General features: G+C 37.7%; 1 protein-coding gene across 2 annotated transcripts in view; it reads left to right on the plus strand.

Annotated features, from left to right (window-relative positions):
- SLC2A9 (solute carrier family 2 member 9) overlaps positions 1 to 12,194 on the plus strand; it is a 76,537-nt gene that overhangs the window by 18,549 nt on the left and 45,794 nt on the right. For both annotated transcript variants that reach the window (XM_041402844.1, XM_041402845.1), the window contains exon 6: positions 9,807 to 9,939. In XM_041402844.1, the coding sequence (XP_041258778.1) occupies positions 9,807 to 9,939 (133 nt within the window). The remainder of the gene's footprint in view (positions 1 to 9,806; positions 9,940 to 12,194) is intronic.

Consider the following 12,194-nt stretch of genomic DNA (forward strand, 5'->3'; position numbering starts at 1 on the left):
AACTTCTGCGACCTAGGACTCACCAGGGGAGCATTTCCTGAATGAATCCTATTGCTGTGTTAGTGTTTCACGGGAAAAAAAAAAAAAAAATTCCTGATGTGTCCACCTCTTGAATGTTGCAAGTAGAATAGATTTGGTGATTCTGTTTTAAAAAGAGTGTAATCAAGCAGCGCAAGGTACAGGAGTGAGCAACAATGATCGGATTTGGAAAGTGGCTTCTTGAGGAGAAAAATTGGGGTTAAACAGCTCTTGTGGGTAACCCCATGCTGGGGAAACACTCAAAGCACGAGTGCATCAGAAATAAAGTGTACCAGAGAAGGTTTAGAATTTATTCTGAAATGACATGCTGTCTTTTCTAGACTCTTCTCAATCTTTCTTTAAAAGCGCTTGGAATTTATTGTGAAAATCTTGTGTACATGGTTAGAGTTACAAACTTTATTAACTGGATGTTGTCTTTGCCATAGAAGACACATTAATTAATCTAATTACACATTTTTTGAAGATTTTTAGCAGTTTTAATGCATACTTGGCTAGAGAATACCTGTTTTTAAATAGGTACTTAGCTGGAGATAGGTTTGTGATGCACGATGACACTAGCCAAAATGCCCTCCCCACAACTCGTTAGTTTAGCAAAGAAATTCTGCTACTGATATAAATATCAATATCAATTTCTGCAGCAAATTGAGCTAACTCAGGAACTCCACAGACACTGTAGTATATGTCTAGTAAGGAAACATCTCTGTGATGAGTCCCTTTCAAGTTAGTTTTTTACGTGAGTGAGCCTTGCTCAGGAATGGTTGTGATGAAACTAAAAACTTCTGTAGATGCTTTCTTGAACTCTCATTTTCTTTATCAGACTTCTTAAAATTATGTACTTGATGCAACAGACAACTGTGTATTTAGGAAAGTTTATATAGGAATGTTACCTTTTGCTCTACCAAGGTCTTTTAAAAGTACTCCTTCACTTGCACAACAACAGACAGTGATGGAATAGGTTGTACAGCCTGTGCAGTTGAAGGCTGTTCTGAAAATAAGCTTTGATTTTCCTTGTCAAAGCTTCATTTTCAGCATGATTTTGCTTTGTTTTTATTTTATTTTTTTTTTAACTGATCTTTCTTCCTAAGACTCTTGACTCAGATTCAAGGATTCCTTAAAAACTGTCAGTAAATTATAGATGAGTAGAGAAAGCAACTCCAAATCGCTCTAGGGACCTGAAGCCTGCAAGTGGACACCAATGGCAAAATGGTCTGTTGGAGATGCTCTTGAAATGAATCTGACACATTAGCATGATAACACAAAGTATGAATCAACCAGTTTCTGGGTATTTTTCTATGAGCTCTTTTGTTCTGTATGTTTATCTTCTCCTTGAGCCATTATAGTGACTATAGTTAAAGATATTATTCTTTAAAATACAAGTGGGAATTTCAGAGTATAGAACAAAGAGCTCATGTGGCAATAAGAGGCAGATGAACTCTTACAGTTTCATGCAGAGTGTTGGAAATTAATGCAGCTTATGCCTTATGCTGTCTATCGAATATAAAATGGTGTTTGTACTTTCCATTAGAGTAGGACAAATGCCTCCAACAGTTTAGCATTTTCCAGCATCACTTGAAATCCTAAAGCGTCCTCTTTGTAATAATTTCAAACATCTGGCTATGTAGAATAAAAAATCCCATAACATCTTCACTCTGCCTAGTTATATTCTGAAAATATAGTGAACTGAAGCAAAGTCCAGTTTGGAAGCCAGTAATTAGTGGTGTGGCCCAGAGTTCCAGTCCTGTTCAGTATCTTCATTAATGACCTGGATGATGGTGGAGCTGTTTGTGTCTGTAGAAACATGCTGCTTTGTGGAGTCTATTTTAGTATATGAATTTGTTAATGAGTTCTTAATAAGTTCTTAAGAGCAAAGGTGAGTGTAGGACTTGGGAAGAATAACAGGAATTTTTCTCATGAACTCTGGTTCCCAGTTGTGGGGGTTTTTGGTCAGGATTTCTCTTAGTTTAGAGCAGGAGTTTGAGGAGGTGGTCTCCTAGTACCCCTGGAAACCATTCTGTTGTTGAGCCAGGCTTGCAAAAGGTGACTCCAGGTTACCCTGGTCCCTGCCAATTCACTGGATTGCTGAGCTTGTCAGTATTTCTTAAAAACACAGAAGCAAAACCGCTTTATATTCGTTTTGTGAAATGCAAAACTCTGAATGAAAATCTAAAGCCTTCCCTGAGGAGTGTTTTAAAACTTCTGCTAAGGATACAGGGGATACATTGGTGCTTTTAAGTGCCTGCTCAAGTCCTTTGAAAGGAATTTCTGGAAAGAATGTGGAAGGAAGGAAGGAAGGAAGGAAGGAAGGAAGGAAGGAAGGAAGGAGAAAAAGAGAGAGAGAAAAGAAAGAAAAAGAAAGAAGAAAGAAAGAAAGAAAGAAAGAAAGAAAGAAAGAAAGAAAGAAAGAAAGAAAGAAAGAAAGAAAAGCAAAAAATATTTCTGCTGCTCATTCAGATAGCCACTAATTACTAATTTCAGCAGGTATTTGATGTCTGCATGCAATTTCTTCAAACTGCTACCAGACACACCAATTAAGAATTGCTTGAGGCAGTGATTTTGAAGATGGAAATCCTTTTTCAAATATTCTCAGTTCTTTTCTTTTTCTAGCAATGGGACCTTTCCATCCTCATTTCACAGTAACACATAAGGCATGAAGTTTATTACTGCTGAAGCAATTTCCAAGTCTTTTATCAAGGCACAAGCACTTCAATACGAGCTGTGAGTTGCTGGTCAGGGACATGAAGGTCACCTCACCCAAGGCTGGTTGATCCAGGCAAGGGAAGATGCTGTGCAGGCAACAGACACAGCCTTGGTGGGTCTGATAAAGGTACAGAAATGCTGACAAGACCCTCTGGGTTGTTGCATATTCATAGTTCAGTAGGACCCATGGGAAGAGGTTTACTCTGTTATATCAGCCCTGCTGGGGGAATGTGGTACGTGTTGATACATTTCTAATGGAGACGTTAGATGGGGTACTTTGTTTATATCTATTGTGGATCAGCTGAGATTATGTATTTACTGGAGATTATAAATCAACTTTTATTGGTTCCCTGAGACAGACACAATGGTATTTATTCATACCTTTTCTGTACAGAACTCATTACTCATTAAGTAATGCATGGGAAAACGGCTGTATGTTTTCATGTTTGCAAATGAGTTTCACTCCATTAAAGTTGTGCTGTGAGGCTTCAATTCCCAAAGTTTTAGCAACATATGGCTGATGGGCCATTTGTAATATTGAAATGTTGCAGTTTTTGCATTTGGGAAGGAGAACATCTTACAGGAGAGGAGTTGTCTGAAAGTGGAAGTGTGGTGATGGAAACAAGAGCACTGTGGAGATAGACATATAATTAGACTCAACAATGAATGAAAGACTTAATGGCAGAACATCTAATGTTGGGATGAAAGCTGATCATCAGTGAGGACTGCTATTCATAGACAGTGAAACAGTGCTCACCTGCCTCTTGGGAAGATTTCTATGCAGCTGTTCTCTGCTTAATTGGGTCAGTTGGAAGAGCAGTAGACCAGCTTTCCTGGAAAGATATCCTTCAACAGATGTGAAGGAAAGACATCAAAACACTGTGGAGGCTGATAGCAGTTGCTTATAATTTTCTCCTTATCCATTGAACCACAGTTAACACATGCAGCTAAACTTAGAGCATTTGTTTATACTAATATTTAAAATATGACTTTCTGCTATTTTATCAGACTTAAGAAGGTGAGTTTTTTCCCCTATTGTAGCTGACCTTATAACAAATAGTGTCTGTCTATAAAACTTATCTTACCCTGTATAAGTTGGACTCTGCTTCAAATGTTTAGGAGCAAGTGAACATTTCAGATTTTCCTTTTTCCTTAGTGCTTGAGTATTTGATAATACTTACAAATCTGTTATTAAGCAATAAATCTAAATCAATTTACATTTAGACTGTGACTTCCTTCCAAATGAGTTTCTCACACTAATATATTTTTAAAGGTTCTTAATTTCCAAAATTAACATTTCAGTTTTACTTTCTATTATACATTGTAAAACTACTACCCATTATTGCAAATTCGTGTCCCAATATGTAAATTTATCCTTTACAAATTAGGTATTAATGCCATGGTAAGTTGGTCAAGCACTGTAGGATAGCATGCAGTCATCATATTGAGTGGGAGGGTGTGTTTTCTACTCTTGAGTGTCTTTGCTTTTGAAACTGATGGCAAAAGGAAAAAAAAATGGGAGGTATATTCTTGATTAGTATTTTGAGGGATTTTTTTAAACTTGAAGTAAATGTCTAGTTAAAATTAATTGGGTCTTGTTTTTTTAAATCCAAACCATATTTTTTGTCATTAAAAATGTTAAGATGAAATATTCAATAACTTCCATTGTTCTTAAAACTACAAATGTCCTTTCAGTGTTTTTATGTTAGTTTTTCTCTTAACCTTAATATACCTTAGTCTAACTTTCATAACTTCAGTTTGGCAAAATAGAATCACATAAAAAAAAATATTTGCATCTAATGCAATTTCTAGATGCCCTGGAGCACTTTTCTTCATCTCCCACTACAGTCCCAAAAGGATGCAGGTCTCTGGAGTTCTATGTGCTCCATCTGCCAGTCCCACAGGGACATCTGAGATACCCAGTGGCATCAGAATGAGAGTATGTTCTCATGTTTAAAAAGCTGAGTCTTATCCTCCTCAATTATTTTAATTTACTATTTTTATATTTTGTTATTTATGGATGCTAACCTGAGTCTAAATGCATAACTGAAAGGAAGTTCTGTCAGAAATTTTGCCTAGCTCCAATATACCTCTAATGTTTCCTCCTAAATGAGCTCAAATATATATTGTGGCTGCTGATAATAATCCCATGTGAAAGCTTCCCATTTCCCTTTGCTTTTATCTGAAATTTTTGCTTCTCTTGGAGATGAATAAATGAAGACAAATTATGCCATATAAGTGTGCAGTAAAAAGTTAGTTGTTAATCCAGTAAAAAGCTGGACAAAAAAACATCTGGGGAACTTGTAACAGATACTTTAATTCTCCCTCTCAATATTTCCATGCTCTAACATGCCATTTAGTGAAGAGAGAATCACAGGACTCAGACACCAGACACTTTCAAAGCTGTTTTAAGTTCTTATCCAAAGGCCATTTGCTCAGTAGCAAAAATCTCCCACTGATTTCTGTGAATTTTACATCAGACTTGTACATCCTTACGTCTGTGACTTTCTGTACTGATTATATTACCTGGGAAGATACTTGAGTAATTACCTGAGTAATCTTCTTGTCAGAGTTATAGCTGCAGTAGTGGCCAGTAAAAATACACATCTGGGTGCAGAACAGAGGTGAAATACACATATTATCTGAGCTGCCTCTTTTTTAAACAGGAAGGTAAGCAATTTGTAACCCTGTTGTTGAAATACATTTTGACAAACTGGGTTACAGAAATGGTCATGCAAAGAGCAAATTGTGTCCTGCAGGGATATAACTGTGAGATTTGCATCCCCTGCAGCAAGAGGAGATTGTGGAGCAGAGTTTGGAGTGGTACAAAGGTGAGAGGAAGACAATTGTTCTGCACCTTACTTGAGTAGCTGCTTTGAAGCCTGAGATGCAGAAATTCTCTTTTCTCAGCTGCCACATGATCATCACCATGTGCCATGCCCTTGACTAAAGGAAGAAAAGATAGTTCTAAAGCTAAGAAATTAGTTCCATCTCAGTGCTTTTTCAGTCCTTGGCCCCAGGCCAGTGTGGTTGTCCTTTTAGGAGTGCTTTATGTGGTGTGGTAGCAGATTAACAGAGAAATGCTGAACGTGTGCAGTATTCTGGTCTTTGCATGCCTAAGTAAGTTTACCCAGTCTCTTCTGAGCAGGGATAATTTTTTTTTTTTTTTTTTCCTGGGCAAATGGAATATTTCTGGTATGCTGGGTTTTTTTGTGCGAAGTCTGTACAAAAAAGGACAAAATTCAATTGCTTGAATATAAGCAGATAGTACAATCTTGATGCCCTATGGTACCTTAGGTGTCCCTGTGAGACTGGCAGATGTGACACAGAATATCACAGAGACCTGCATCCTTCCACAGCTGCAGCAGGAGGCTGAGGCAAGATGCTTTAGGGCATCTAAAAATTAGACTAGATGTAATTATTTCTGTCTCTGTGTGTGATTGTATTTTGCAAAACTAAAATTTTAAAAGTGTTTCTGCTTTTTATAGAAAATTAAAAAGAAGAGACTACCAAATCACTATTTCCTGGATATTTTCAGTATCTTGCATTGGATGCCAGAGGCTTTTGTCTCTTTGTTCCCCACATACAAAATGGGTAAAATATGTCATTTTTACACAAGAAAGTTATACAAAAAGGTCATTTCTGTTTATAAGTTGTTCAGCACTGTACTAAACTCATCACAACCCCATCCCCAAGGAATTAATTCCAGAATAAATACTTAAATGTTGACTATTTAATAGTGACTGGTTAATAGACTTGCTCACTGAGAGGTCACAGATTATCCCGTGCACTGAGTGCTAAAAAGGGGAAAAGAGTATTTATTTTGATCCCCTCTCCTGCATGTTTCAAGCAGTAGAGCCCTTGACAGTTCTGTGAGGCAGCATGGCGGTTGCACAAGGATGCAGAGCAGGGGTGGGGAGTGCCCTGTGCTACCCCATGTCCAGCCTGAGCCTAGGAGAAGGTGTTTGGGGTATGGGCATTTCCCTGTGGCTCTAGAAAGGACAGGAGACAGGATGGGGAAAGCTTGCCTGGGAGCAGCTGGGGTCAGGATGCTCAGTGGGACATTTCGACATGAGCATCCTGAATTTCCACAGCACAGAAACCCAAACTCTGGGCAGAGAGCAAATGAGGACCCTGAGTGGGGAGTCATGGTTGAGTTGTGAATGGGAGGGGGTTCAATGTCCAGATGATGCTTTTAAAACAAATAGATAAATAAATAATTTAAATCTATTTATTAAGTTAAAAGAGGATAAGAATAATAGATGTTAAGAAGAAAACCTTCACTATGAGAGTGGTGAGACACTGGACCAGACTGGCCAGAGAAACTGTGGATGCCCCAGCCCTGGAAGTGTTCAAGGCCAGGCTGAATGGGTCTCTGAGGAACCTGGGATAGTAGAAGGGGTCCCTGCCCATGGCAGGGTACTGGAATGGGATGATCTTAGAGGTCCCTTCCAAACCATTCTATGTTTCTCTGTTTCTATGAAATTATTTAGAAAGAAACAGAGAGAATGAAGCCTGTCACAGGTGCTTATTTCCTTACTCAGTCTTTTTGATCCCATTATCCATCTCATACTGGGATATTTAATTGGCCACACTAAACCTTTGAAATAATGGGTGCCCATGTCCAGGGCACTACAACGCTTCTTCTCACCTCTGTTTCATGACCTTATTAACAATTCTGTTCTCCCTTTAAAATGTATTTATGTGTATATTGTTTACACGGTCTGTGTTGAGAGTGTTTTCACATTTTATCAAAATCTTCCTAATTGTTGAGAATACTAAATGTAACTGGTGCTTAAACATATTATTGGGCTTGATAGGGATAGTTCAGCTGTCAGTAGTGCCTGTTGACATTTCCCCATGCCACTTTCTTTCCACCTTTTGATGGTTACAGTAAGTTCCATTTTCTGCATTTTATCTGATGATTTTCTGATATGGCAACATTTTCTTTACTGTATTTCAGTGCACCATAATCTTGTTTCATTTGCAGCTGATAAATCCATGCCATATTTTATCTCCCTCGCTTCCACCCAATCTTCTGTCTCTGCAGCTTTGCACTTTATTCCATCAACCTTTGAATGAGTCTGTGGTTGTCAAACTTGCTCTACTGTTTAACTGCCTTTTGTAAATACATCAAAGCCAGGTTTTTCATGCTCCAACCTAAGCAAATATCCATAATGTGACAGTTTAAAATGAAAATTTTACCATCTTGACATGTTATTTGTACCAATTCTGAGCAGATGATGAAATCAGGTCCCCTGTAATTAAAATATTTCATGCTCTTTTAAGTTTTCTCTGAAATAAAGTGGGATGTAGTTGTTTTCATTTCTCCCAGCAGTGCCTGTGTGCTTCTCCTTACTGCTGACAATTGAGGTGAAGTGTTTTAAGTGTCTTCTCAGTCACCTACACTGTCTTTTGCCTTTAGCTTATTACTGCTTCTGAGCACTGTCCCAGTACCTGTCCTATTCTATTCCTTCTTAAAGAGGTTATGAAATGCTCCTTTTGCCTGCTTCTCTTAGTTCTCTTTAGAGGGTCTAGTTCAACCTGGTTTCCAGCAATTTTAATGAATCCTTTAAACTTATGCTAGTCCTACTATTTCTTTCTGTAATGAGAGGAAAGAGTTAAGATTGTATAATGTAAATTGAGAGAAAAGCAAGTAGAGCACACACTCCATAATGTTGAATAGACATGAAATATTTTGAAATGGATGGAGAAGCTTCCACTGGCTTCAGTGACTTTCTGATCAATTCATGCCAAAATGGCAAGTAGGAACATATTTTTGAGAATTTATTAATTTATTTTAAGGTTTTAGAAGCTAGCATGTTAAAAATTAAAATAGAAATATTAAATAGAAGAAATAAAGGAAATTCAGGATGTTATGTGGCAAAAATAAAGGGCTGTTCATTACAGTAGCAGGGTTTGCTATTTATTGTGAAGGGTAATTTCAGAGTCTTGTTCATAGCTTTTTCAAAATAATGCTTTCAAGAAGAGTTATTTGAGATAAATGTGAGCAACTTATAAACCATATACTATAGGAGACTTTGAAAGGAGTGTAAGTTTATTCCACAGAAGTCTCCGTAGGTGGGCAGAATGCTGATAACAACAGTATACAAAAATTACTTTTTCTTCCTTTAAGAAGTATCCTTGACATGGTGGGAAAAAACCTTCAGAAAATATGATGGGCTGATAAAGAGTAACATTTTTATCTGGAAGTACTGTCAAAAATTATAACACCCTATAATTGTTTCAATATGGTACATAGCAAAGAGGTTTATATTGCAGGAAACTATTCCAGGCAGATATGGAATGAAGGTGACAAGTTATACTGCCTGTTCTCCTAAGTTATTCTTTACAAACCATTACCCACTTTGATTATGTGGTTATTGACTAGTTTTAAAGACCTAACTTTAATTTTCTAGCTTTTAAAATAAGATCCAGGCTTGTTTGTTCATAAACAGTATTAACCACTTTTGGTTCACCTACATTACAGAAAGTTTTCCACTCAAGTGTAAAAAGAAGAGAAAAAAGGAATGAAGAAATAGGCTCTTGAATCCTCCATGGTAATGCAGGCTCTTAGGGTGACTGATTGCCTCAAGCTTTAAATTGTTTGAAAAAACACTTTCTGAAGTTGTTTTCCCATCCCAGGAGCATTTTTTTTAAAAACACCTCTCTCACCTAAAAGGGCAAGTGAAAAGCTTGATTAGGAGATACCCCACCCATTATTTCTGGGAGTTATTCGGTTGTCTTGGGCCCCATTTCAGGTTTGAGGCGTGGATTAATTCCCATACTACTCAGAACAGGGTGCTTTAGGCCTTGCTGAAGTGGAAGAATGTAAAACAAATACTGACAACAAAAAGCAGTTTGGGGGCTTGGCCCTTGACTAAGGTGATGTGAGACGGAGGTGTTCAAACCACTTACTAAGCTTAGGAGGAACGCGTCACTCTGGTGGTGGACACAATACTTTGAATGATGACACTGTAATTTTTTACACTGTTCCCTATCAAAGGTATTTTTCTTCCAAGTGTCACTATAAGAGAGTATTACTCACTCATCTTTGCATCCATTTGCAGGAATCTCGGTGGCCTTTCTTGTTTGGAGCAATCATTGTTCCATCATTGATACAGGTCGTGATTCTGCCTTTTCTTCCCGAAAGCCCTCGGTACCTCCTACTCGAAAAGCATAACAGGAGCAAGGCAGAAAAAGGTATGATATGTTCCTTTTTGCAACAAAGGGTGTTTATTGTAGGGATTCAGGCTGGAGACACCTGATTCTGATACCACACTAGGAGCAGAATATTCTCGTAGGAGAGGATCTCTTGGCAATAATTTTTCTCTCATTTTTTTGTTTGTCTCCATATGAGTAAATATAGCTGCAGCTTTGACGTTTTTATAAATTAAATTCTCCAGCAAGGTAACTTATATAACATTACACATGGTGATGCAGAACTAACCAAATCATCCTGCTGTTGTGTGCCAGCCACTCTGTGCAGAGTTCATTTCAAAGTAAAAGGTGGTTTCAGTCATTGTGACTCTCCCTTATCTACAGTCTTTGCACTCTGTCTAATAAAAGCACAGATTCTGTTGCTGCTTTTTTTGCCCCAGTAGTCACTGTGTTTTACCCTGTATTCTGTAACTCAATAACCTTTGTTGATCTAATAAAAACCCCATACGTCTGTTTAACTGAAAAACTCCAGCGCTTCCATATTGCTTCAGCTTCACAGACACAGAATATTTTGTCCTTGCTTCAGGTTTCAGGTATAAAACTATTTGCTTGCAAGATCACAGTTGCTGCATTCTCCACCCCAGTAAATTTACTATGGTCCCAATACTGGTGAGAGAGTGTTAAAAAATTTGGTTAACTTATAACAACATATGAAAAATAGGATTCTAAAAAAAAGGAGTCTGATTATAATACCAAAATACCAAACATAAGTTTGGTACTTATAACAATAGTTTTACAAACTATTCTTAAAACCTTTGTTTGAATATGACCCTTAACATTTTCAGTTATGAACTAGTTGCTTGCAAAAACTTGTAAAGTGTGTAACACCTGAAATATAAATTTAATAACATTTTAGCATGAAATTAATGCAACTCTATGCAGTTTCTTCTATTTTGAAACTAAAAATTGGCCTTTTTTATTCTGAAGATCCCTCTGATATATTGCATATATCTATGCAATAGCAACTGATGAAGAGACTCCCATGTTGTCTCAATTTGGTGTTGAATGAAGAATTCTATAAAGTCTGGAGTCTCAGACAGAGACTCCCATGTTGTCTCAATTTGGTGTTGAATGAAGAATTCTATAAAGTCTGGAGTCTCAGACACTCAGAGATACAGTTCAATGCTTAAAAAAAAAAAAAAAAGGAGCACAAAAGCAACAAGGTTTTGGAAAGTGTTCTTAAGCTTCACAGAGTCAGCAGAGTTTTGAGGAGGCAGAGAGCTGCTTTTCCGAGGAAAGGGCTGCCCTGCCAGCTGTGGGTGCAGGACCCAGCATGGGTTGGCTCTTGGGTGGAAACTTCTGCAGCACCATGGCTGGGCAGGGAAGAAATGCTTTTGGGTGCCAAGTTTAAGCTGGCTGGTTTCTGCCTGATAAAACTGTGGATATATTTCCAGAGCTATGGCTGCCAAAGGCTCTGCATCTGCAATGCTGTTGCATAATATTACACTTGCTGTGAGGAGCTGTTAAAAATCCTGCTACAGTACCTGGAGACCTCAGCACTGACAGTGAGACTGGACCTCTCATAGGTAGAGTTTAAAAATTAGAAAACATGGCAGTAGAATAACACCATCTGCCTTGAAATTCACACCATTTACTGTTGCTGGTAATGTGCCAGCTGCACTCTGGGATGTTTCAGCATCCATGTTCTGAAAATAATTTGAAATCTAATCCAGGGGCATGGGAGGTAGGTTTTGGAGTAGAAGGCATCAGGAGAGGAGTTGCCTGGGGAAATGAGCTTTAGCCACTGGTTTGCTGATTACAAGAAGATGGCTTTCATGAGCTACCCTAAGGACTAAAAATTTAGATAGAGAAAAAAGGGACAACTGATATAAAAAGCTTTTCAAAGTAACTGCATATGAATATATGCTTTTGGATTTTATTAATTCTAAAAGAAAAGACTGAATTCTGAGCTATGTTGCAGTACACAGTGTAGCACATTTTAAGTGTAGTCTACAGTGGAATTCAAAAAATAGGAGAGTGAATCAAAATCGAGACAAATCATCTGGATATTCACATTATCAGCAGAAATGGGGGAGGAAAAGTCTAAGTATTAAGGAGATTGGAGGAGTTGTGATTTATTAAAATGCCCTTCTCCTTGTAAGTCATACAATGACAAAGCAGAATTCTTCATTTTAATGATGACTACAGTAATGCTTTTAAATTATTTGCCTCTTAGCTTAAATCTGAATATTAATATTGGAAATTTGCAACTCTTTCTACTGACTAAATCCCTTTTC

Source organism: Onychostruthus taczanowskii, unplaced genomic scaffold (genome assembly GCF_017590055.1).
Source record: "Onychostruthus taczanowskii isolate IOZ18803 unplaced genomic scaffold, ASM1759005v1 scaffold2, whole genome shotgun sequence".
Taxonomy (NCBI): domain Eukaryota; kingdom Metazoa; phylum Chordata; class Aves; order Passeriformes; family Passeridae; genus Onychostruthus; species Onychostruthus taczanowskii.